The sequence below is a fragment of the Lepisosteus oculatus genome, chromosome 3, assembly GCF_040954835.1.
Source record: "Lepisosteus oculatus isolate fLepOcu1 chromosome 3, fLepOcu1.hap2, whole genome shotgun sequence".
NCBI classification, from domain to species: Eukaryota; Metazoa; Chordata; class Actinopteri; order Semionotiformes; family Lepisosteidae; genus Lepisosteus; species Lepisosteus oculatus.
Window position 1 is genome coordinate 61,587,129 of NC_090698.1, and position 27,355 is coordinate 61,614,483.

The 27,355-nt window shown below is 37.2% G+C and overlaps 1 protein-coding gene across 1 annotated transcript; it reads right to left on the minus strand.

Moving 5' to 3' along the window:
• Nucleotides 1–4,171: 4,171 nt before the first annotated feature.
• Nucleotides 4,172–27,258, minus strand: LOC102683092 (kinesin-like protein KIF27). The gene is made up of 18 exons (XM_015363952.2): nt 26,951–27,258; nt 25,598–25,959; nt 24,682–24,882; nt 23,362–24,350; nt 21,787–21,930; nt 20,661–20,861; nt 19,828–20,012; nt 17,646–17,743; nt 17,351–17,536; nt 13,792–13,997; nt 13,191–13,388; nt 12,700–12,807; nt 11,838–12,014; nt 11,478–11,693; nt 10,598–10,804; nt 8,409–8,607; nt 7,245–7,409; nt 4,172–5,824 (listed from the first exon to the last, which is right to left on the minus strand). Exons 2-18 carry the CDS (start codon nt 25,893–25,895, stop codon nt 5,388–5,390), a joined length of 4,215 nt encoding a protein of 1,404 aa, XP_015219438.2. The 5' UTR covers nt 25,896–25,959; nt 26,951–27,258; the 3' UTR covers nt 4,172–5,387.
• Nucleotides 27,259–27,355: the final 97 nt, after the last annotated feature.

Consider the following 27,355-nt stretch of genomic DNA (forward strand, 5'->3'; position numbering starts at 1 on the left):
AGGATAAATATATTTTTAACAGCAGAACTGAACAAAGTAGACTGTTTAACACTCGAACCTGATAGTGTGATAGTATAATATTCATTATAATACTGCAGCAAATATATCCCAGATGCTGTGTATCTGCAGTTTACGTGGAATACACCCACATTCATTTTCTTTTACATTTTATTACAATGGAAGAACAGCAATTATTCCATCTTCCAGTCTGCCTACCTCGATATACCTGTCTCTAATTTCATGGGAATAACATTCAACTACATCACATGAAACCTTGTCTCTTCATAAACTTTTATTGGTGAAAATACGGTTTGCTGTATTTCTGTATCCTGTATGTTAATTACAACAAAACAGTCAAGACACTGCAGAGTAGAACAAAAGGAAAAATGGGGAAAGAAATGAGAAGAAGAGAGCAAAAGATAAGCATTCTTTTATAGCACTGCCAGTTTTGATACCTTTCATAGCTATGACACTAGTCAGTTTAAGTTAATCAACATACTGTATATAAGACTGGGCTGCAATGCTGCTTAAGAAACCTTTCTCAGAACTTGAAATCAAAAGTGATACAGTATATTGATCATCCATCTGACCCAAACCTTCTAGTTTCTCTTGATGTACATCAGACATTGGAATCTGTCATTTCCAATGAGTCATGACACCAAAGAGCACAGCCCACGTTCTCTGCTTTTTTTTCACTTTTCCCCATCTCCCACCATTACAGTATTCTAACTTTACTTCCCTGCTGCATTGTACTGTATTAATATTATCCACATGGTCTGTGCTACCTCTTTCACTCCTAGGTTGCATCAGTTCAGGCAACATTCACTTACCTTTCTTCAATGTATTTCAGTCTTTATCTCCAAATCCATGTTCTATTTCTAGATCATTATTACTTCATCATTATTTATAATGCAAAAGATCACAATCCTAAAGATTTTCAGAGCCAGAGGCCAAGCAGTGGTCTTGGTCTTCGCAACCTTCAGTTTTATTCTTGGGCCATATAATATCCATAACATGGTATGTACGTTCTCAGCATGAACGACCTGAATTGGTAATTCAAAGGAAGATAAATCTTTAAATTTTCATTGTTTTAGGTTTACCACTGGATGTTCTCCATCTTGGTTCAGCACTGATCCCTAGCTTATTCACTGTATTCAAAGCAGGATTCAGTTTCAAAGGTGCTTTGGTCTCTGCCATTTCCTCCTTCCCTTGTGGATGAAACTTTTAACATCTTCCACAGAAATGTTAGACATGATGTTTTATAGACCTTTATATTAGAGGTACCTTTTTAATCAGATTCTTTCTTGATTTCCTTGATCAATTTCTAATTTTAATCAGCATTGCCAAAAATGTACCTTATCATACATTTTCATTCCTATCTCCAGATGTATTTCTCTGCATGAAATCAATTCTACACTTTCCCAGACATGCCACCTGATTCTATACTTCATCTTCAGTAGAAATGTCTCAAAAAACTATTACACTATTCTCCCCAGGCTTTGTCCACCTTTATCCTCAATAAAGGAAAATGCCTGGGAATAGGACATAATGATTCCTATGCCCATGGCAGATTCCTCATCAGTCTGTGCTCAGCATGTCTTAATACAATTCCAAATTGTCCATCTGTTAAAATCCAGATTAGGTAAAATATACCCAATGTGAACCCCACTTTAGACTGGTATTATAAAAAAAAACTAACATTAGTCATATGAGCATATTCATATACTCTTTCTTTTAAAACTAAGTTTTGATTGTGCAACAGTTGCAAAGTGCATTGTATTTTATCATAAGTGTATTGCAAGTAAACATTCAGAAGGACACGGAATTTCAACAACTTTGTGCTTGATTTTTGCAATATAATTTGAAGTTGTAACTAACAAATTTTGTCTTACTTTGAGTTATATGTATCTGTTAAATTTTAATCACTGTGAAAGAAAAGGCTTGTTGTAAGTACATTTTATACATAATTATGTTCTATGCTGAAGTTTTGATTTGCCAATTGGTATGATATAGACAATTCCCACATTCCTGGTTAAGCATCTTTCTTAACTTTTTAACATTAAAAGAAACATCTTCCTAATTTACAAAATCTCTACTTTGAAGCACAAATTCAGAAAGAAGCAAAGAAAATTGCTATTGCTGCTTTGACAATAGATTACAAAACCAACCATTTAGTGACTGAAGTAACAATGAAGACTGAAGCCTTACTTACTGTGTACTATGCTTTCCTTTGGCTAATGATTTACACATATTATATAATAGTCCCCTGAGTAATAGTAGTATTCTTAATGTCAGCTGATGGCTTGGATTTGTCAAAACATCCCAATACTTTAACTGCTTTACAATCACAAGGACACTGTGCAGTTAGGAAGAACATGTCAAGGTGAAATATTTTCATTTACAAGCTTAGTGTTGAGAGTATCAACAGTTCTGTAATCATACACCGATTTGTGATGCCACTATATTCTATCTTGAAGAACATAAAGTGTAAGAGGGCATATTGTGTCCACTCCCTTTCTCAGCGTGCTCCATAGTAAAAGAAAACAACTATAACCAGTCTTGACTCATTCATTTAATAACACCGTTTGCAAACGAAGAGTATGTTCTTATACTAGCTATTGGTCCTTGTATTCATTTTCTGTATTTTAAATATCTCCCTATGTATATACACAGTGTCCTCCAAAAGTATTGGGACAAGAGTTCAAATTAGCCCATTATAGCTGTATGCTCAGGAAATTTGGATTTCAAATCACAAGATGAATATGGGACAAAAGCAGAGAATACCCCCTTTTAACTATGTGTATTTTTATGCATAAATGTTTCACCATTATACAACAACAGCACTTTTTTGTTCAACTCCCCACATTTTAGATGAGCATAAATATTGAGACAAACAGGTTAACAGGTGTTTCTAATTGCCAAGGGGTTACACGTTGCATACATGTCACACAGACATAAACGAGCTGTGAAGGTATAGGCACGGTTGAGGTCTTTTGAAACTGCTTCTGAAGTCTTTTACATGAATTAGTCAGCAAAAACTAACATGAAGACAAAAGAACTCACTATGACAGAATAGAATGTCATTTTGGAAATGAGAGGAAAGAAAATGACCATCAGAGAAATTTGTAAGACTCTTGGCATTGCAAATGTTCTTCAAAGTTCTTAGGCAGAGAAACAGGGCATCCAAAAAAGACTAATGCAGTGGATGAAAGAATGATTTTCTAAGTGTAAATTAAACCCCCAAAATTACTGTTAGTGAAATCAAAAATAATCTCCAGAGTGTGGGGATGCAAATCTTGAGTACCACAATCTGCAGAAGAGTTCACCAAGAAAAATTCAGAGGCTGCACTGCAAGGTGTAAGTCCCTCACCAGCAGCATAAACAAAAGGGATTGATTGAAATTTGTAAAAAAAAATACTGAGATGAGCAACAAGAGTACTGGAACAAGGTTTTAAGGACAGATGAAACCAAAATAAACATCCATCAAAAGTGATGAAAAGGCTAAAGCCTGGAGAAAAACAGGAACAGCCAATGCATACCACTTCTTCAGTAAAGCATGGTGGAGGGAGTATCATGACGTGGGCATGAACAGGACAGGCTCAATGGTCTTTATTGATATCTTAATTGAAGATGGCAACAGCAAGATGAATTCAGAGATCGACAAACAGATCTTTTCTGCAAATGTAAGAAAAAATGGCACCAGACTTATTGGGCTGCAGTTCATTATGCAGCAGGACAATGGCCCAAACATACAATATGCTTAACAGAGGAGTTCTTCAGACAGAAAAAGAGGAACATTTTAAACTGGCCATGTCAATCAACAGATCTGAATCCAATTGAGCATTGCATTTCATTTTTTCAAAAGGAGACTGAAGGCAGAAAGCTTGACCAACAAGCAACAATTGGAGCCTGCAGTTAAAGGCTGGAAAAGCATCTCAAGTGAAGAAACAAAGAATCTGGTGATGTCAATGGGACAGAAGCTTCATGCAGTTATTGCAAGCAAAGGATTTGCAATAAAATAGACTTTTTCACTGCTTTAATTTGCTTTAAGTAAAGTGTCCCAGTAATTATGGTCACCTAAACTTTGGGGGACTGAACACAACATGCTTTGGTTGAAAAATCATTATTTGCAAAACATATCCTAAAAATAATAGACAATCTTTCTAACTCGGACACAGAATAATTTGTTTAATGCTCAATTAAATGTAATATACAACAGGGAAATTAGAGGTTTTTGTCCAAATACTTTGGAGGGCACTGTATAACCTGACCTAATACAAGACACAAAGGAACCCTAAATGAAAGTGTGCAAAATATGTTGCAATGGATTAAGAAAGGATATTTGCAAAAAAATACTAGAAGCTTCAGCATTCATCTTTACATTCCTGGTTTTCGAACAGCATATCAGCAATGTCCAATTATTCATGTGAACATACACAAGGATTCTGCATTCACAGAGAAAAGCACATTTATCTAGGCATTCTGCTTATTCAACTTGTACATCCCTTTACATACCTATCCAAAAACATTGAAATAAAAAGTTCATGTTATGCCCACTGTAGTAGCTTATGTTTTAAAGTGTAAATTCCTAGCATAAAAGCAATATATTACTCTCTTCAAAAACATTTTATTTACATAAAAAATAATAATTTTTAAATCATGTAAGAAATTGTATCTGAAAGGTTAAAACATCTTATTTCTAAACAATATAGTACATTACCAAATTTAATATCAGTAAAGTACTAAAAGAATAAGTACAAGACATATAAATGAGTCAATTCACAACATTACACATGAACACAATAAGCAATATAAAGGGAACATTCTTAAATACTTAAAAAATTATATTTGTCTTCCAAGCCATAAGAGAAGTGGATGATTGATGATGGAAAAATCCTGGAACTTGCTAAATATTTGAAAAACACAAATGGCAAATGAAGAGTACAAGCAAACAAAGACACAAAATCCAACAACTTGACAAAACTACATACATGATTGTTAAAAAAAACATCTAGTGCCTTTAAACAAATAACAGTTCTAGACTGGCAATACACTGCTTTACCTTTGAAGTTACTACCTTAATGGTCCTTTTATGTCTCTTTAAAGACTTAGTCCCAGTGCCATGTTTAGCTGTCACATACTGTATACAGACCATTAAATTATGTTCAATACACTTAGTGCGATTAATTCTAAAGGTGAAAACTCAGACTATTTTGTAGTTATACTTATATAAGAAACTATTAATACCTTATACTAACACCCAGGTCCCGAAGTGCTTATAATCTTCAGCTTTTGTAATGCGGGTGCCTCTCTTATCTGGAATATGAAACTGCATAAATATGATTAAGATGTTTGAACCTCCAACGTGCTACAGACTGTGTCATGACTTAAAAGTCTTCCTTGCTTTGGAATGCTTCTATAGAGTCTTCTTGGATGGAAGTGGCACTTACTCCAAGACTGAAGCGTCTAACAGGCAGGTCAGATGCAGAAATCTGCCTCAACTCTCTTCTTGACACTTTCACAGGAGTTAACTCAGGAAACTGAATCCCACTTTTGCTTGTCTGTGGGGCTGCTGAATTTGGGACATCATAGCCTACTGATGGTTCCTCATTATTCGTTACTCGTTGCCTGCTCTGAAATACGGAAGGAGCATTGGCTATTTGTTCTAACTCATCCCAACATCCACTGATCTTCTGTGACCGGCCACTAGTTACAGGACTATCACTGCACCCTTTTGAGCTCCTATTTTCTCTGCTGCTCTCAGACACGGAAGTCCATTTGTAATCTTCTGGCACAAGACATTTGTCTTGGCCATCTGCATTACCTGTTGAAGACAATATTAAAAGAAATTGGTGATGCATGAAGGTTTTAGAGATACTGTACATTTTTCCTCAAAAACGAATGTTATACTTAAATCATAATTTTACTAGAAATCTTAAGAGTTATAAAATACATATTATAGTATACCATTTTATAAGGTGAAGTAGGTGACAATGGAGGTGTCTAATAAGCTTGATAAAGTGTATAACACCTGGAAGTGAACACATTTCCATCTTCAAAGAAGTGGGATGTCTGCTGAGATGTGGGGGCCCCTGAGTCTGTGATCAGAACAATCACAAAGTTTACTTTGGATTACCTTGGTTAATTAAGTTCTAGGTAAATGATTAAGTGTCAATCAATGGTCCAGAAAATAGGACAAATAAGATCACATCAGGAGAAGGAAAGAGGAAAGAAAAGGGAAAAAGAAGGTCAGGCCATGAGAGAGAGGAGTGAGGAGGAGTTCTCAGGAGGAGAAGCAAGAGTCCCTGCTTCATTTTCATCCAAAAAACAGATTGGAGCTAACTGTTTGAATCTTGATAGAATAGTTTTCTATTCTCTAACTTTTAGAGGACTTGGGAGTTTCCCCGAGTAAAGAGAATCCCTCAGTTTAATACTGCCTCTCCTGCTAGTGGGTGGATTTAAAATAGGGAGATTTATTATCCATTTATTTTATGGCATATAGGTTACTGAGAGAGATTTAACTGCAGGTTGTATTGCATTTAGTCAAGTCCTTGGTACTGTACGGGGGGGTTTCTGGGTGGACTAGACATAGGACTCTGAAGCCACTTGTCTGTAAACTTGTGTGTTGTATGTTTATGTTGTGTGTAGTGAAGTGAGTGTCACTGTCATTGTTAATAAATATTTAACATAGTGTGCGTGGATTATTATCCTTTTCACCAAACCTGTTCCAGTTAATAATAAATAAATGCCTCTACCTATAACAACAGCTCGGGTATGTTCTGGGAGAACGCACTAATAGACTGGGGGTTATGATCATTTATTTTATTATTGACTAATCTGCCTGGTCAGTTCCTGATTTTCTCTATATTTGGTAACAATATGTTGTTTCAAAGGTTCAGACTTTAACTGGGAGGATAATCCTTGTAGCATTAAAAAAGTAACCTCTACCTTTTCAGTTAATTGCAGTGCGGGGAATCCGAGCTCTAGCTATATTATTTCATTCCAATTTAAATCAAAATATTTCAAATTAGACACTGCTTCTCAGCAAGGGTGGTCACACCTGGCATCTTGCAGTGCAGTTTTTTTTTTTTACATTTACTCAAGACGTACTTCTTAATGACTGATTTTATATGAAAATTTAATATTTAAAGAATAATGAAGAACTAATCAATATTGTTTTCAGAAATGAGCAGCAATGCTGTAATGATCTGAAGTAAATCTTTGCTTTCTTCCGTGAGGCCTACCTTTTCTAAAAGCAGGCTGCTGGTTAAGGGAATCTGCTACCAACTCTTTCAGCTTCTTTTTCAGGTCTCGGCTCGTCTTCTTGTAGAAAAAAAGGTCCTTCTCCAGCTGCTGGATTTTAGCTTCGTAGGTTTTAATATTTTCAACAAAACACTCCCCTCTACCTTCTGTAAAAGACAGAATACAATTCTGAGCAGAGTAATGGCAAAATGATCAAGTGGTTACTGGACTGCGCATTTAATGGCAGCTAATACAATTCACAAATACTGAATATGCACACATAAACTGATTTGCATAGTGAAGATAACTGGATATAGATTTCTGTCTAAATGTTATAACCATACATTTTACAATATAAATCCCAGTTATTTTTCTCATACCAAACATATAAATTATATTTCAAAAATGTATTTGTATTACATTATTATTTTGAAGGAGAAGTAGAAAAATTTGACAAATTCTAATACTCCAAATCATTAAATATTCAGGACTGAAAAATACAATAAACTACAACCTATATCATGAGACAGTACTAGATAATGATGGTTAAAACTCAGCTCACTGAATAATGAAAGGTCGATGCTGTTAAAAGGTATTTTACAGAAACACAAAACACAAGTTAACATACATCACACAGCTTGGCTATTCCAAGATTAGTTTATATAGGGCTTGGGCTTTAATAACCCCTAAAACACACAAAGACGTAATTAAATGGATCTCATTATTAAAGTTCAGGAGAAGATAAATACCAGCAATTCCCTGCCTACAATTCCCCACCACTGACCCTACTCCCATTGGAGCAACTGTCATCTTCAATCTAAGCGGATGTCATAATAGAACAAAATTTTACATATAGTAAACTGGTCTTTGAATCTCAGTTTTACCTCTTCAACTGCCATAGGGAGCCTCAGCAACAGAGAAAGGCGGAAAGATTTTAAATATACTGAGAGGCATAAAAAACATAAATTCTATTAATCCCAATATTTATTAGCTGCAATTTTAATGTTTTTCATTAAAAAAATGCTCAAAGTGTTTTTCCAATCTTACATTGGCACACAAAATGTCAAGAAACTGGAAAAAGTCTCACGTAACAGTTAACCGTTCAATACTATAGAATGTAATTATACTGTCAACTGTCAGTCTTTGGGACACGGTGAGTTGGCTACCTCTGAACTCCTGCAGTAGTAACTGCATCTTGTGCTCGTGCTCTCTTTGCTGAAGGGTGAGCCGTCTATCCATCTCCAGCGTGAGCCGCTCCACAGCTGACTCCAGATTGCGCACTACGCCTTCCTCCTCTTCAAGGTGCATTCTCATCTCCTCACACTGCAGCTGTAGCTTCCGCTCTGACTCACGGAGACCCACCACCTGAGGGAGGACATCTGTGCGTGTGAGGCCACTTTACTGTAGGCACGAAGTGTGTCAATCAGCTCAAAACACTCTCAAACGTTTAGACAAAATGCTCAGTACTGCCGAATCTAGCCCGACCGACATGACAAGACAAGAGAAAGAACATTACTTCAGAAGGGAACTCTGCAATATAAAATAATGAGGACTGGTCAAGGTTTTATGTGATTGGGTCTTCAATCCAGTACTGTATGTGGAAACAGGATTTTTTAATTGTTGAGGCTTAATATTCTCCCATGCTATTTTAGCATTGTAAACAATATAAATTAATGTAATTGGTTCAATATGTCCATGAGCTGTTATCATAAGTTGCTGTTGTAGATTGTCAAACTCTCTATGCTTCTTTATTCCAGACTATCTCCAAATAACCATTTTTAATCTTCTAATTATTAAAGTAAATTTCTCAAGAAGGACTTCTGTGAACTTTTGTTTTTTAGTCTTGGCCTACTTTCTGCTTCCAAGACATTTGGAAATTGATTCTGTGACATTTCCATTTCAGATGTTTTCTGCACTCCCTTTTGCTGCTTTATTTTGGAAAGTATCGAAGAAAGTACCATGGCAACTGATGATTTAATCCAAGGACTGATTTTTTTTCTTTTTCAGGATGGCAGCTGCACAATAAAGATGTCTTTGGCTGACAAAGAATACTTGCCACTTTACGAACTGTGTAAAGGATCATTTGCATTTGTAGATGTTCAAGACCAGTAAAACCATTGTGCAACACAGAAGGAAGGATTTTATTTACACCCTTTTCCCAAGGGTTTTGGGAAAGGACTACATCTGCCATAGAACTACATTTTGTTTTGTTTTTTTAATAGAGAAGCCGAAGAGGGTAGAGGAGAAACATGAATATTACAAATCAAAGTAAGGAGATTCATGATCATGATCATGTATTCATAACTGCTCTTTAAAAAAAGTGTGCTCTGGGAGGAACATTTTTTAAAAGTTAAGATTTTATAACAATAATATGTCCACAAGACAAAACATTTAAACTTTCACCTACTTCATTGTATGCATGTATGAGATAATTTTGGTGATAGCAGACATAGACTAGTTTTGTCCCTGTGACATGGAGGTGAAAGCTTGCAGTGCATTTTTCTATTCAACTAAATGTAAGCAAGAATTTCCCATTTAGGTGCATAGAAAATTTGTGGAAAAAGATAATACACTTAGGTTGGGTTACAATGTAGCTATACAAGATGCCAAAGGAGGAAAATAGTTAAAAATTAAGACAAGCCTGAGAGCTTGAACACTCATTTTAAGCCTCAAACTTTAATCTTTTTTTTCCACATTTGATGAGATTATCAAAAACACTAAGAATGGGCACTTAAATCATAATGATTAATCAATAATATGGAAAAGTGACCTATGAAATATTATTTGAAACTTTAACTTCTAATAGGAAACAGAAAGTGAGAAAACATCTGGGAAAGAGAGAGTTGAAATGCTGTGAAGTGTCTATGGTATAACGTCAATGGTACCATGAACTGCATATTTGTAAAAGACTGATATAATTGCACTCTTCTGTGTTGTACACAGTTAGGTGGTAGATTGTGGCTGAATAATTTGTTTTATAACATGATAAAATAAGCCTAAACACAGAGACAGATACACAATAAAGTACTTATACCATAAAGAAAAACAGGATAACTGTACAAGATAGGAGAATAAGAACAAATAATGCAACTTGAATAACATGCTCTGGGAGGAAATGTGGACTAAATCAACCAAAAAAAACAGCATCTAATGATTACGTTGTGTAAATGAATGACCAGCATTTATGAAACTTTGACATACAGTAGACAAAAGCCGGTGAGACACATTCCATCAATTTTCTTTTGAGATTATTAATAAATTTCCATTTAACAAATAGGATATATGCAGTATACACTAGTATCCAAATAGTTAAGATGATAATCCTAAATTAACTGTCTTTTAATTCAGAACAAACCTTGTTGAAGTACTTGAATAGTAAAACCTTGATCTCAATGAAGGAAAGAGTGCTCAGTTTATCCATGACTCCTTCTTTGCTGCTAATCAGTGGTTCAGTGGAAGTCCTGAGTGATTGCTGTCTGCTATCAATGGTGTCATTTTTATACTCTATTGCAGCATCCAGAGCCTCTACCCATTCTTCTAACTGGAAAAGGAGACGTTCCTCCTGAAAAACAAATCAGAAAATGCAAATAAACCCGCTTGTTTGTAATTCTAACACTTTAAAATCCAAGAAACATTTGTATTGAATTTACGTTTTCAGAGCCACTCAACACCTGCTTTTCTATGGACAAACTGAAAGATGGATAAAAGAGGGAAAATCTTGGTTAAGTTAGACATAATGCATTATCTGAAAAGGAAAATGGTTATTTTCAATGAAGGCTGAACTTAACAGAGTTGAACTTAAAACTCTAAAGTTTTCTAAATTAGACTTTTTATCAATGGGACTAAGAGGTACTACATTATTTAACCAATAGCATCGGCTGTATTTTTAATGTGTGTCTATATGATATGCTGGAAAAAAGTCACATATATATAGAAAATGATTATTATATGTATGCAACACAACAAAATGTATGAAGCCAAAGCCATCTAGAGGAATCACAAAGGCAAACTCCTTCTCCTTATCACCTTTCAATTTGAAACGGTCCTGTGAGTAACAATCACCTTTCTAAACTTTTCAAACTTTCCTGGTTCTGTGTGAACATTTCTAAATTTTCTTCCAGTTTATTCCTGGTTCATAAGAATTTTCTGTAATAAACGCAACAGTGTCTCAACTGTCCCAACAGATAATACACATGTTTTCAATGTCCTATCAATGGCTGCGGCACATGCAGTACCTCTACTGTTAAAACACTGCCATTCTTCAGTTTCTCATCCAGGCTGTCTCTTCTCTTCAGCAGCTGGTTTCTCTCCTGCTGGAGTTCCTCCACCTCTCGGAAAATCCTCCTCTTGCTTTCGGCACTGCTGCTCTGGAGCTGGCTAGTCTTCTCTGACAGCTTCCTGTCCACTGCGCTTAGCTGAGCTGACAGCTTTAAGATATTTTTGCTTACAGCCTACAATTATAGATACATCAAAGTAACACAGGATTACAATCTGAATTAATAACAATCAAACAAAGTGTATTCACCTTACACTTATTTTCAATCACATCATATTTTTTTTCTTTGCAGAAGCTGGTAGTTCTGCATCCACCTCACCTGACTGGATCTCAGTTTCTTTATCTCTAATTGGCTCTTCTCTTGTGAGAAAGCCTCCTTCTTGGCAATAATCTCCTCTCTCTTCTTCAGCTCTTCTTCCAACTCAGTTAGAGCCTGCCTCTGTTGCAGAACCTTCTCCACCTCCTCATCAAGCCATTTCCGCTGTGCTTCTAATCTCTTCAATAGAGAGGTGTTATATTATTTTCAGTCTTTAATACATCTTTAATTCAGCATTTAAGATAATCGTGCATTTACATAACCAAGAGACCTCAGTTAAGGGTTAACCCAAAGAAAGACTGAAAGCCACTAAATACCATTTTCTACACCGCTAGGAGTTAAAAAAATCAATGCAAACCTACCCTAGCCTAGACACAACACAAACAAAACATGCGGGGCCCAGTGCACAAACAGGGCAAATATCCGCTAGTCAATCCAATTAAACCCGAACCTGGCATTGCTCTACAAACTTTGCACTACTCTTGTAAAGTCCTGGTCACAGTCAGAAAGCTAGCTAGCTTTGTTTCAAACCAGAGAACTCAAGGTTAAAAAAAGAAAGTGGCATTTTACCTGATAAGCAATTTAGTAGTTCCTCTATCCTTACTTTTTGAGCAGCCTTATTTAATACACGACAGATTAAATGTCCAGGAAATTAAAAATCTCCTTAATATCCTCCACAATGAAACAAAATCAACCCTGGACCAGAGTGCTTCCATTATGTTCTGTATTTTCAAAATATTCCATTAAATCCTTAAGTACAGGAGATGAATTTTTGTTACAGTTCATTACATTTTTTCCCCTAAAGCATCTGGTGCTGTCTGAGATAGTGAAAAGACAGAGCCGGGCATAGAAAAAACGTTTATACCTGCTCATCATCAGGAGTGCTGATGTGCTTTGTCCTTTTAAAGGCAGCTACTTCCTCTGTCTTTACCTTCAGTATTCTCTTTTGTTGTTCAGTTTTTAACTGCAGTTCCTATGAAATTTCAAATGGCAAATTAATAACATCAGAACAGCCTTGTAAAGCAATGTGTTTTTCATTGACGCACATTAAAATTGCAGAAATTGTCTTTAAATCTTCATACAGTACATGCATTCCAGTACAACAAGACAACCTTTTAATCAAAATTAATCTAGAAATGAATAAAAATAAACGTGAAGCATTTTTTAAAATGTAACCAAGAAATTCTATAATTAAAAAAGATACTTCTTTGTGCACATAATAAAATAATAATAATAAAATTAGGGGGTCAACAAAGACAAACTGGAGTTTCTCCCTTTTTTCTGCTTTTATCTTAAAATAGACAAATTGTTAATGCACTAAAATCAAATGAAAAGGTGCAGTCTGAGAAGACTCACTTTAATATGCTGCTGATCCCTGATGATCTCAGCCTCCAGTTTTCTCTTCTTGTCTGTCTCCTCCCTTAGTTTTTTCTGCAGCAGTGTCTGCTGTCTTCTCATGTGTTCCACATTCTGCTCCAGCTCGGCCAGACGTTTTTCACTCTGAGCCGAGAGAGATGCCAGCTTCTTTGTGTCTTGCTGCTTCTTTTGTAGTACCTAGCAAACAAAAACAGGCATGTTTAACACACACAAACCTTCTGCCTCCGTTTTCTAAATATACTCTGAAACATAAGTAACATATAACAGAATATTTGGATTTTACACTATTAAGATTGGTGCTGTTCCAATATGCTCAATGTTTAAACTCAATATTTTACTATGAAATGCTTCACCAGTCAGCGTCTTATTCAATAAATATTAACAAATCTTAAAATCAAAAGTAAATAAACCTATAGATTGATACACATTCAATAGTTACAAATTGCAATAAATGAAAGAAAAAAAGTGCCTCCAGTCTCCAATTATGTCTTGCAGAAACCTTGAGAAAATGATTTGGGAGATGTTCAGTTTTTGTTTTTCTTTCTGGTATTACCTTTGCTTTCTGAGAAATATAGCCCACCTGTACTTTGATCTTTGCTGTGTCCACCTTCTTGCTGACATCCCTCTGGAGCTGGGCTGTCTCTGTGCCATCCTGCCCCTCCCTGGCCTCCAGCTCCTGCAGCTGCTGCTGGGTCTCCTTCAGCTCCCTCTTGGCCTGTTCAGCTTCTTGCTCCACTTGTACAATCTTCATGGAATAGTGCCTGTTTACTGCTTGGGCATCCTTACCTAAGAGGATGAAGACGTGAATGTGCTCATGAATTTATGATAAAATTATCATTTCTTTCCACCATTTAGCTACTAAATGATGACTGCTGCTTAACATCAGACGGGCCTCAGTTTCTCAGGTTCAAGCTTTGCTCAAAATTCCCAGAATATAAAAGAGTAGTGGGAGTGCGGAACAAGCTATCCAGCCATGCTGAAACTGACACCCTGGCTTCCTTCAAGAAGCACCTGGATGAAGTTCTTGGGTCAATTAGGCACTTTCAGGCCATCAAGGCCCATATGGGAATGGGGGGCAAGGGCCACCATGTTGCTTGACCATCCGACACTGGAGGTGGAGGTGATATGGTCAGTATCACCCTCCGGCCGGCCTCTTACCCCCAGAAGGATTAACCCCTGGAACTCACTTGGAAAGCAGGCTGAGTGGACCTGGGAGCCGTCTGGAAGGAATTGGAGCAAGCTCCATCGCTTGCCCCTACCTGGGATTGAACCCAGGACCTTCCAGTCAGGAGCTAGATGCTTACTGTCACTTGATTGGCCACTGCCTCTCCCCTGGTCCCGCCTCCTCCTCCCTCCTGGCTTTTGTTTTCCTGTGCTATATTATCTTTGCTGACTGCCCTATCTTTCTTACACCCGAAGAAGGCTCCACAGTTGAAACGTTGTGTTTTCTTTCTTCTCTTTTCAGCATGGAATAAACCTATTACTTATTCCTACAAACATGAGCACTTTTTATTTTTTACCTAAAAACAAAAATTCAAATCATAAAAAGTTAAAGTCATATCTGGAGCTCTACAGGTGGGACTGGAAATGATTCACACATGCACCCCAGAACCACATCTGCAGCTTAACTAGAAACCATAGTAGAAACTAATAAAATGCAAAACTGAATAAGAAAATTAGTAATATGCTTTCAAAAACCTAACAATCAAAAGAGGTATACTCAAGTTATAGCAAAAAGCAATGGAACACATATAATAATATAACACATATTGATAATATTTAAATGGACAAATATAGTTAATCACTTAATCAACACTGAAAGCAACAGAACCGTAACATTTCATATAAATATTCACAACACAGTATATTTATGCACAGAGTAATAATACAGATCTCTCTGATGGTCCAGTAACAAGGAAATACAGCCAAGTTTTGCAAGCACAAAATCTGCTTAAAAGGCTTTTCTCTTTGCTTCTCAGTACAGCTTCTGACAGATTTAAATCTGTTTTATTCTGTTGTTGAGTTGAAGCCTTTGTCTTCTGTAATAATCAGAGACAGAAATTATCGTTTTTAGGTTTTAAAGTACTGCCAACAAAATCAAGCTGAAATATTTGATAAATCCTTTTTCTCTTGACAGATTAGTTGATGTGGTGCCTACAACAACACCAAAGATGAAAACTTCATGCATATTTCACTACTTTACTGACACAATAACACAAAAAGATCATGTCAGACACATCGATCATACAAACAGAAAAGAACTTAAAACTTTTTCCATTGACAGGTCTATTTTGTTAATTCCAGCAAATAAGTACATGGCCTTTTCATCAAATTATATTAACCACTTTCTTTGTACGCGGATGATGAAAAGGGGACATTTTGACGATACTGCCTTCCCTCACAGTGAAGAAACGATCTGCTGTTTGCTTTTTCTCTTGTATATGAATCAGAAAAAAGCAAAACTAGGTGAGGACTACCTCTGCTTGGTAAAACAGATGGCAAGTTTTAAGAATAACCCATTCTCCTTTGTTTCTTGATTAATACAAATTATTTATCAGATATGGTGCACCAGCTAGCCAAAAACAGTGAAGAATACAGAGTGGCTTAGAAAGCAAAAGCAAATTACAAAGTTTCAAAAAGGTTCAATCAAAATAAATGAAAATCAAAAAGTTTACTTTAAAATTAAACCACTCATCAATAAAAGTGACATTTTAGGGTTTGGTATATAAGGGTAACAAGATTAAACTGCCACACCCCCTAGTGGTCAGCATGGAGCCTGATCATTCTAATAAGGATGGACAGGTCACAATTTTATTATGCACAAAAAAACAGAAAGAACATAAATATTTTTTCCACCAAAATAACTTTCTTTACAGTTAAAATGTCTGCATACTTGTAGCTATTTTCGATATGTAATTCAAGGGTTTGTTTCTTGTGGATATGTTTCACATAAAATGTTTTGGCTTACTGTTATTTCTGTTAACAGGTTTGACTTCTCTACTTCTCTAACCCCTTAACTCAGGGGACCCCAGTTCTGGGCCGGGAGACCTACACACATTTTTTTGTGTCCCACCTTTGCACTCAATTCAATACAGTAAATGATATGCTCAATAGCCTAAATAAAAGAGTCTATTTGAATTCCTTAATTTTTCATTTCCTAAACATGAAGGAGGTTGCTTTTAAGGTTTGCAGTATAAGTCATTTAAAATCTCCAACAACTGCGTAGAAAAAAAACTTACAGATTACCGAACCAATCGACTTGTTGGTTTATTTAAGGATTAATTTAAGTACAGAACTCAGCTGCCATGACAACCATAATGTGCACGTGTTCCGAGGACCAGGATTGGGAATACCAGCTTTAGGCTGTGTAACCATATTCATCTTACTTGAGTGATCTGAAGGGCAGGCCATTTGGATACTTCAAATTGTTTAATGTTCACAAATTAAAATAATTGGTTAATGTGTTAAAATTTGGTTTCATTCCTTACATATTTGTTTTTGGTTGTAGAACAGTACAACAGTGTCTGTAGAGGAAGGTGCAAGGAGACATTATCGAACATCCCTGCTGTACACTATAAGAAGGTGCACTGTTGAATTTCAGGTAATCGTTACAAATATCTACAGTATGAACTATATGATTAGAAATACAATTATGGCTGATTTAATTAGAGTCATGCAAATATGGAATGATCTAGTCTGTGGAGCTAAAATGATAGGACAGCGTTCAAGCTATACTGGCTACACAAAAATATTCTGCATGACTGCTTCTGAAATGTCAAGGTTACAAACGCCCTTTCATGTGATTATTCCAGTTTATCCAACATGTTTATCAGTGAAGTTCATCTGAAATATTAATACCGTGGAACTGGATGACTGATTCAGTAATTATGATGATGATGTTCAAGAAATTATTTTTAAACTTCCTCTTTTTAAAGACCTTTCTCCCACATATGGTGGTACAGCGTGCCAGGATAGGCACCTGCTCCTCTGCAACCATGTATTAGACAAAGTGTTTAGGGAACAGATGGATGGACGGTGGTTCTGAACTGTCAAAACAAAAGCTAAACCTATTCAGCTGTTTTCCTGCAAATGGCAAACCATTTAAATACATGCAATACCCAATATAGCTTCAGACATACCTGTTTTAACCAGTTCTTTGATAAGCTCTTCTTTCATTCGGATATTAATTGCCAGTTCCTTTGTCTTCTGCTTGGCCTGCGTAAGCCTAAGCTCAGCCTCCTTTAGCTTCTGTAGGTTCAGAGTCTGGCTGCACCTAACCCGCTCTTCCTCCACCAAGAGCTCTGGCAGACCAGCAGCACCGTGCTCTGGAGATCAAAGAAATACAAAACACAGCAAGATATTTATGGAGAGTTAAACTGGAATAGTTGGGGGAGAGGGGGTCCTTATGACTTTTTTTTAATTATGTGCATCTACCTGCAAAGGGCTGAGTATGTAGGCTTTCTTCATCGTGAACGTTAGAATCAGACACCACTGGAGTTTGTTTCCGAGTCCAGGTGCGATTCATGGAGCGCCTAGCAGAAAGAAAGAGAAACAGAACACATACAGGGCCTTGAAAAAAGTATTCAGACCATTCCTATGGTGTCCCATTTTGTGATATTACAAAACATTGCATACACTATTTTGAAATGTAATATTTTGTGCAAAACTAATGCTAATTAATCAATGCTCAAATTGAACATTTTGAGGGCAACATTATTTACAGTAAACATTAGCAAAAACCGAAGAGAGAAACTGACACATGTTGACTCAGATCTGCAATCTAAGTATTTAGTGAAAGCACCTTTGACAGCAATTGCAGCTGCCTGTCTTTTTAGGTGTCATATTTTCCCATTCTTTTTGACAGAGTAGGTCCTTAATTTGCTTTGAGAACATCTACTGAAAGCAGCTTTTAAGACTTTCCACAGATCTTCATATAATTCATACACAACAAGGCAGAATACTGACTGGTCCACTTAAGGATATTCACTTTCTTATTCTTAAAGCATTCCATTGTGGCGGCTTTATCCTTGTGCTTTGGATCATTATCTTGCTGAAAAGTTCAAAGTAAAATTTTGTCCCAGTCTTAGATCCAAAACCAATTTTCCTCTAAGATTTGCCAGCATATACAAGCTTTCCAGTGCCTGCTGACAAAGAGCAGCACTCCAACAAAATGCTACCGCCACCATGCCAGTAAGGATGGTGTTGCATCATACAGTATGTAACTTTGTATTTAGACCAAAAAGCAAAATTTGAACTTGATCTAGTACGATATGACCACAATTGGTTTTGACACATGTTTGCAGTATCACTTAGGTGCTTTGTTGCAAACAGCATGCGAGATTTGAGATGGGTTTTTTCCAGTTACAGTCTTCTCCAGATTTATACATTTATACAACTTTATCCCTGAGTTGTTTTGAAAGCTGCTTTGAAACAGGGTCATGGGAGACGCCAGGGCCTAACCTGCCAAGCAGTGGGCGCAAGAGGGGGGTACACCCTGGATGGGATTCCTGTCCATCTCAGGGCACACAAGGACACAGACACAAATGCACACACACACTCATCAGAGCCAATCTTTCCAGCAACCAATTAACCTACCAGTATATCTTTGGTCTGTGGGAGGAAACCCAAGTGAACCTGGGAAGAACATAAAACTCTACACCACAGGATTTAAACCGGGTGTCCCAACACTGCGACACAGCTATGATAATCACTGCGCCACTGCTCTTTGGTCTTTTTATTAGCTTAAAATTTCAGTGCCTTAAAATGACAGGTGTGTTTATTCTACGTCACATGCACACTGACAGAGGCTACTCAGCTAATTATGTGAACCATTAAGATAATTTTGTGCATCTATATTAAATTAGGTCTGCCACAACAATGTTTCTGAATACTTTGGAAATTTGAGTTTCCCACTTTAATTTCATATTAATTATCTATTTACTTATATATGTTCGTGTCCACATTCTTGCTTTGAATATGTAGAGTAGGTTGTAACTGTATATATAACAATTATTACTTGCTACTTAGAAGTATCATGATTGGAAGCTTTAAAGTATCAAAATATGAAAACTGAGCAAGGGTCCGAGTATGTTTGCTAGGCTTTGTAATATATGCTGGAAAGTATTTATAAGCAACTCTTTTCTAAGAAAAAGTTTTTTGAATTGTTTGAATTAACTTAACAACATCTCCTCATATAAAACTCTAGTTAACGTACTACCTTTGGATTTTTCCATCTTTGTAATCCTATATTTTAGTCTCTACGCTCTATGTACTTAATCTCCATTAAATTACTTTCCTTATTTTACATTTGATCAATTCAAGAGATATTTAGAAGATCACAGACTGATGGCTGCATTCTAAGGGCAAAAAGGAAATCTGTCTGAGAACACCTGTTCCATATACAATGACGTGTATCTGAATTTTGTTCTCTCAAACAGAAATGTCAATGTCAATTAACACACTGACCATCAGCAAGAGCACCAGTACTAAAAATGTCAGTGCGTATAAATAAAAAACGGTGCCAAGAAATGGTGTCCATGTCATCTGCAGGGCATCTTGCAGATAATAAGGTTAATGAAATCCTTTCAATTGTCTATCATTGCTCGATTGTATTAACCTGAAAGCCTGCTTCTTGTCATTTTCTCTGTCTTTTTTAGCATTCTTCTCCTCCTCACTGCCGTCAGAAAATTCACAACAAAGGACTTCATCTTGCTCCTCAATCTGTGCCAGCAGCAACTGGCTACGAGTTCTGAAAGCTGCCATCACTCTTTCCAGAGAATATGCAGGAGGACTTGTGTGAACCTGTAGAAAACAAAAGAACAACAGATGTTTATCTGACCTACATGGTAACTATGTGATCACGTACCACACCAAATCAAACAACAGGCCAACCTGACATTCTCATTTTCAATTACATGGTCCAGCACCTGATGGACTTTACACCGTAGTAGAAGTAGACCATATGAACATAAAAAAGGCTACGAATGAGAAGAGACCATTAAGCATAATTAGTCTATGTGATAGTTAGCAGTTAACGAATCCAAATCCACAAGTTTCTTGGAAGAAGCTAAGGGTATTGATTCAACAACTTGGCAGGGTAGTGTGTTCTGTTCTTCCACAGCAATTTGGGTACAGAACTACACCCTGTTCTGAGTTTTAAAAGCATTTCTACTTAAATGCCACCAGGACTGTCTCACAAACAAGAGCCGCCAAACTGTGTAATTTATAAGACATTTACACATCAATAAGCTTCGGTCTTCGGACTGTTGAAAAAGAGGTATTTCTTGTCTCTTTGCTGTTGCTCTACTCTGATAAAACAGATGAACGGTCAAAGAAATGGTACTAAAAACCTACAGTGTAGAAGTTCCACCGAATTCATGAACCATTAATTTAAACAGTATAACTGATGTTTATTAAATAAGTGGAGATGCCTGAAACTAAGTTCTGTACCTTCCTGGTGTCCTGCCTGAGTTGGCTTTGAGAAGCATCCCCCCTGGATCCTGCCTGATTGTAATTGGTGAGTGGGACACTAAAAGGTCTTCTAGAAGAAGCAGATCTTTCCACAGAAACATCTGATTTGTCCAACTTAAAGCTCTGTAGGTCTTCTCTTAGTCGATCAATCAATAACTGCTGTTCCACCATTCTCTCATTCTGCAATATTACAATAGAGAAAGCATGAATGAATTAATATATTAAACATAATACACTTCACAGATCTGAGGAGTGTTTCCAAGGAAAGTGACAAAAAGCTAACCACCTGCTTCTTCCAAATGTATATTCTTCAATGAGTGTAGTTTATCTGGAGTTAAATTTAGTCTTGAAATGGTAAACTAGATGTCTTAAAGCTTATTACTTTTGTTTTTTGTTCAATAAAAACTATTTTTTTTAATCATCATATACTTAGGAATGTACTATACGTGAAATAGAACTGGGAATTTAAATAATACATTCTGTACAGAAAGGTGCACAATTTAACAAAGTACTGAGATGAGATTACAATTTAGCTTTAAATATATACTTTTCATAATGGTTTTAATGTTTAAATGTAGTGCATCAAGAACTAATACAGCCCAGCTTTACCATTAACATTGTTTTTGTGGGCTTTAGAACTATCACCTCCAAGAATGAATGAGCTGCATCTAGCTTTATTTGTCTTCTTATGACTCTATACATTTATAAATAGTTTACCTGGATTAATAAACTACCTACAGTCAATTCTATATTGTGAGGTTAAATAGCATGATCTGTTTGAAGAAAATGCTAATTTTACACAGGTCTCAAGATCTTGGTCCACATTCAACTTAACCAATGCAAGGTTTATTTTATATAAATGAAAGACAGAAAACATTTTATGAATAGATGTTACAGAAATCATATTTAGGATGGTCTAAAGTATATTATAAAAGCAAAATGTAACAAAGAAGTTTTATTTTTGCAAAATAGCCTGTCTGCTAAGCACTACATTTGCAGATGCCCTGTTTTTAAAGTGGCATAAAAAGTAAGTGAAATTTTCTTTTCTTCACCAATTGTAAGTACTGTACTTAACTGCATATGTGTAGCTTAAGTCGGGTATTACCTGTAATCGACTTTTATTTCGTTCATCCTCAAGAGCAGCTAGATACTCTTCATTTTCCTGCATAAGTGTGTTGATTTGATCTTGCAGTCTCTTCAGTTCAGACTCTTTCTTAACAAAAACGTCTTCATCTGTTGCCAAAGCATCCTGAAAAGAAAAATTCAACAAAAGAAGTAACAATTTAGTCTCTTATATTTGTTTCAAATGCTCTGCTAATTGTGTACCAAAATATGTTTAACAGTTTTACTTTCCATATTTCTGTTAACCACATACCTCTACTCTACTAACCTGGATAAAGAAAGATACAGTAATAAGAGAAGCATTAACTAGAGTGAGTACCAGGCTTCTGGAAACACCCCCCAACACTGTGGCTCCTCTCTTGAATTATGCAAAAAGAACTCAATTTTAACCCTATAACATGGGGTTTATTCTTAAACACAGGATACACTTTGCTCTATAAAAGAAAAATTACTTCAGATAAGGTGAGATCAGATTCAAGAAATTACATAATGTTGAGCACATCGAGTGTGTTGTAGAAAAATCCATCCATCCATAAAAGTTCATCCATGGTTTCCCTTCACTGTGTCAGAATTATGCCAAAAAAGTAAAAAATAAACGTTGTGAAAAACAAACTACAGTACTGGAAACAATTAAGAGTGGGAAAATAATTCTAAAGATGCATTACAGATTAATAACTTGGGCAGCAGAGTGGTGTGTCAGTGCTACTGCATTGGGTTAAGGTCTGGAATGCCTTCTGTCTGTAGCTTGCCTCTGTGCGTGTGGGTTATCTACAGGTGCTCCAATTTTCTCTCACAGGACAGGAGCATAGAAATGAAAAGGTTAGGTGATTAATGGAACTCCTTTTAACAGACAGCAGCCCAGCTTCACATTTCAAATTGCACTGTATGTAAGACGCTATGTGGGGGGTTTTAAATCGGGTACTGTTGAAAATAAAAGAGATGATGTCAATCTGAATAAATCTGCAGAAAGTGTCATTATTTCTTCAAAAATAGAAAGTTACAAATAAGCATAAAAGGGTTTTGATTAGACCAGCTAAATAACTACTTTTTAACATTTTGTCCTGTTTCCTCTCCTCAGCAATGGAGTCTGATATTATACAGCTTTAATAAAGTTCCATCAGAAAAGTAGTATCATCCCAAGACTAGCTGGAGATGGAAATTCCTCAAAAAAACTGCTAGTATTTTAATTGTATGAGTCACAATTTCCAGCAAATATGGTAAAATCATTATGGTTTATTAGACATCCTCATCTTACAATTTGTCCCTTCTTATACATTGTCTGAACAGTGTTTGAACAACAGCTTGCTTGGTGGAGGTGGAGTAACTGCATAATTTACAAAATATCTCCAATTAATTCATTGTACTTCGGGGGTAGCAGGAAAAAAGTATTCTTCGACTTCATTCTGTGAAATGATTGCCAGTGAGAGCAAATACACCTATGGTAAAGAAAAATACATCTAAAAAATTGTTACAAATAAAAAAACACATTAATTACAATAACTGAACACTGCCAACACACAGAACTGTTACTTTCAAAAGGTCATGTAGACCTCACTACCTGGCATTTCTTCAGCTCTCTTTTCAGCTGGAGTATTGTGATATGATGGGGTTCCTCTCCAGTGCTGGTGGCCCTGCACTCCACTTCCACAGAGTTGCACTTTTCACTCTGCAGCTCTTCAGCTCCCTCCAGCCACTCCTTCAGCTTGCGCTCATGAGTGGCAGGCAGGTCAGCTGTCTCCCTGAGCTCCAGCAGTAACTGCATCGCGTCTTCCGTGCAGGCTCGATAGTGGTAGCTCTCCACCTGAAGCTGGGCCAGCTGCTCCTCGAGGACACGGATACGGCTACGTTCGTGGCCTCCGGGCAGCTCCTGGGAGATGTGGCTGCCACGGGTCATCAAGCTGGCATGCTGATTCTGCAGAGCTTCTCTCAGAGCCCTAATCTCCAGCTCCATTTCATCCATTCTGTCCCAGTCAGGGTTGTAATTGACAATAGGTTTGTTCTTGATGTTCCGAGCCCTGTTGGCATATTTGAGGGAGTTCAGGGACTCATCCAGATCTGAAGAGGATGGGCTGATGCAGGTTATCATCACTGTCTTAGCATTGCCTCCAAGTGAGTCCTTCAGGATTCGGGTGATCTTTGCGTCTCTGTAGGGCACGTGCTGACTCTTCCTTTTAGGATCCCCCAAGGCACTTATGACATTTCCCAATGCCAGAAGGCCACTGTTGATCTGGATTGACTCTTTAAAGCGCTCACCAGTATTGCCCGTCTTGGTGACTCTCTCAGATCCAGCAAGGTCCACAAAGTGAAATTTGGATGAGATGAGCTGGACAGAGTTGTGAGTCCCGGGTTCCCCCTCCCCTCTGCTCTGCTGGGCTGTCTCACGCGTGGGTCCCTGTTGACTCACAGTGATGGTGAGAATGGCATGGGAGCGACTAGAGTGCTCGTTCATTTGGGTGGTTCCTGTATGACGAGCTGCAGTCCCAGCTTCCAGCAGGCTCATCACATCTTCTGCTGTCTCCACCAAGCTCTCTTTGGCCCCAACAATCACTGATTTGAAAACAAAGCAAACAAAATAAATTCCTATACAAATCACAAAAGTGTCACATCTAATGAATTTGTCACGCTAATGTCCAGCCTACCTTGAATGTTAACATGTTCAGAGCACAGTTAAACCCTGTTTCATTACCATACTACATACTGGTTTGTTCATATTTTGCTAGCATTAATTACAGGGGGGAAATAAATGTCTAAAGAACAACCTTTTTCTATTTTTTTGTTACTTGAAAAAAATCTTTCTAATGGTTATGATGAATCTACTTGACAGCTGCCAGACTCTTCATTTCAATAAAGTCAAGTGTGGAAGGGTGCTTTGGGTTACCTGTGTTTCCTTTCTCATCCTCTCTGATATGCATGTCTTTGGAGGATGTTTCCAGCTCCAGTAAGTCCCTTAGCTCCTCCTTATAGACCTCTATATAAGAAACTTTGACAGTGAAGTCTGTGTTATGCTTCTCTGCGATATTGTGAAAGATTTCCTGAATAGCACGAGGAATGATCCCATTCTCTTCATCTGAGGTGGCAACTTGGAAGGGGGAAGAAGAAAAACACAAGTGAACTAACGCCTTAAAATATTTTTTTACCATCTGAGTGAGACTTTCTACCGCAAGTCAAAATCTAGCTGTGGCATTTTTACTTTATTACAGAAATTAAAACAGCATATTCAAAAACAAATTAGAAATGGTCACATTATCAATTGATGATGTTGTTTCGGGTAAACTTATTAAGGCACCAAAACATGGTCACTAAATTGAGCTCTTGGAGACTGGCTGCAAACATACTTGACTGTTATGTTAAAAAATTATAATAGTCCATTTAATGGAAAAAGTCCTTCCATCCATTTCCTAACTGTTTTTACCTCCACTTTACTGTATTTTACCCAATACAGGGTTGTGGGGGAGCTGGAGCCTATCCCAGTAAGCAACAGGCGCAAAACAGGATACACTCTGGATGGGGCATCAGTCCATCACAGGGCAGACACAGACTCGAACACACATTCTTAAACCAGAAACAATTGTACAGAAGCCAAATAATCTACCAGTCTGTTTTTGGACTATGGAAGGATACCTAAGCACTCGGAGGCAAGCCACGCAAACACTGGGAGAACATACAAACTCCAAGCAGATAGCACCCAGGGCCCCAGAGCTGAAAGGCAGCAATAACAGCATCTGTGCCACAGTGCCACCCGAAAGAACAAATCATTCCTGAAAAATTGGCTTGTTCACTTTCATAATACTCACCAATATGTCCCCCACCAATCGTGTATGTTTTTCCTGATCCAGTTTGCCCGTAAGCAAACACTGTGACATTATATCCTTCAATGAGAGACAAAACCAGGGGTTTGATGCATGTCGTGTAAACCTCATCCTGTAGAGACCTCTGACCAAATACGAAATCAAAGGTGAAGGCCCGGTCCTTTCCGATGATGATCTGCTGGGTGTTGGGTACAACACGCACGCAAACCTGGTGGTTGTGGAGGATCTCTTTTGGGAGTAAAGGCCTAATTCGAACGGCCACCTTCACTGGAATCTCCTCCATGGCTTGTTCTGGTTACTTATACTGTTCTCATATTCTTCAGAAAGCACAAAGAAGTCCAAACTGACTAAGACAAAAAAACAAACAGACTTGGTAAGTACAATAATGGAAAGCAATCGTGTAGCTGGGGTGGACTGGTGGCTCTGTGGCTAAGGATCTGCGCCTGTGACTGGAAGGTTGCCGGTCCAAATCCTGCGGCTGGCAGTGGAATCCTACTCTGATGGGCCCCTGAGCAAGGCCCTTAACCCTAACTGCTCCAGGGGCGCTATACAATGTCTCCAAGACCCCAAGTGTCTCCAAGGAGAAAATCTGGGGTATGCGAAAAGATGAATTCCTAATGCAAGAAATTGTATAGGGCTAATAAAGAAACATTAAAACATTACATTAGTTAAGGCAAGACAAGTGACAGGAAGTTCAATATCTTATCCAACACCGAGAAGTGTACTTTGTAAAACACATTTATTTACAAAGGAAAAATAAAAAAATGAATTTGAGACACATTTACAGACAGGCCTTGAGCTATCGATTAAATTAATTTGTGCGTGTTTGAATTACTGGACAAGGCTGAAAACCCTAGAGCGATCCTTTGACTTCCTTCTTTGACAAGCTGAAGATACTCATGGTAAGACCACCGCAAACTCAGGGGTATTTTTATTTTTTGTGCCAGAACAAACTTCATATCTATATTTTCTGTTCTCTAAACTTTAGTTAAGTGTCATTTTGTTGGCGGACTAGTTTTAATATCATAATAACACATGCTGATACTACTAAAATAGTGGGAATTGTATTTGTGAGCGCGTCTGAAGAAACACCAACGAGCTCAAAACAGAAAGGTGATTAACGAAAAAGTTTTAGAAAAAAGTTTCTAAAATTACAAACTTTTTACGTTTTTTTCCGATCACAACAAACACATATACCGGGTTATGCACCACAGAGCTTATACTATGCATCACAAGTCACATAAATAATCATGTATCAAACTTCAACACTTGAATTACTTTAAGACACACCTGCAAATATATACCACAATCAATGCTGTTAGGAAGTACTCTTCTTACCATCATCTTCCTAAAATAATGGTGTTTTACATGCGTAAGCCTGTCATGTTTACAGGTTTCGAAAGACGATCAAGTTGAGAAGTGTTCTTTAAAAGTAACGCAGGTTTCTCCACACACTGAAATCAAATGCAACACCAATAATTCACACTCATAACTCGGTATATCTTATGGACGACGTTTTCACTTGAAAAGCTATATAATTTCTAAGTTGTCGTTATTTTATCGCTCCTTGCATCAACCAAAGTTTTTTTTCCCCCCATTGTTTCTGTTCATTACCTGGCAACCACTGAACGTTGCCAACAGACTAGTCAACAAATCCACCACGAAGCTCAAGAAGAGAAATGCACTGACGACAGGAAAACTACAGCGCCCCCTCACTGTGAAACGGTCTGTTTGGGGAAAGCG

Coding starts and splice junctions, on each gene's coding strand:
- LOC102683092 (XM_015363952.2), bottom strand. CDS start 25,895: ATGGAGGAGATTCCAGTGAAGGTGGCCGTTCGAATTAGGCCTTTACTC. Junction 17,744..19,827: donor GACAAGAAGCAGGCTTTCAG/GTTAATACAATC, acceptor TCTTTCTGCTAG/GCGCTCCATGAATCGCACCT. Junction 12,808..13,190: donor GGGATCAGCAGCATATTAAA/GTGAGTCTTCTC, acceptor GAAATTTCATAG/GAACTGCAGTTAAAAACTGA.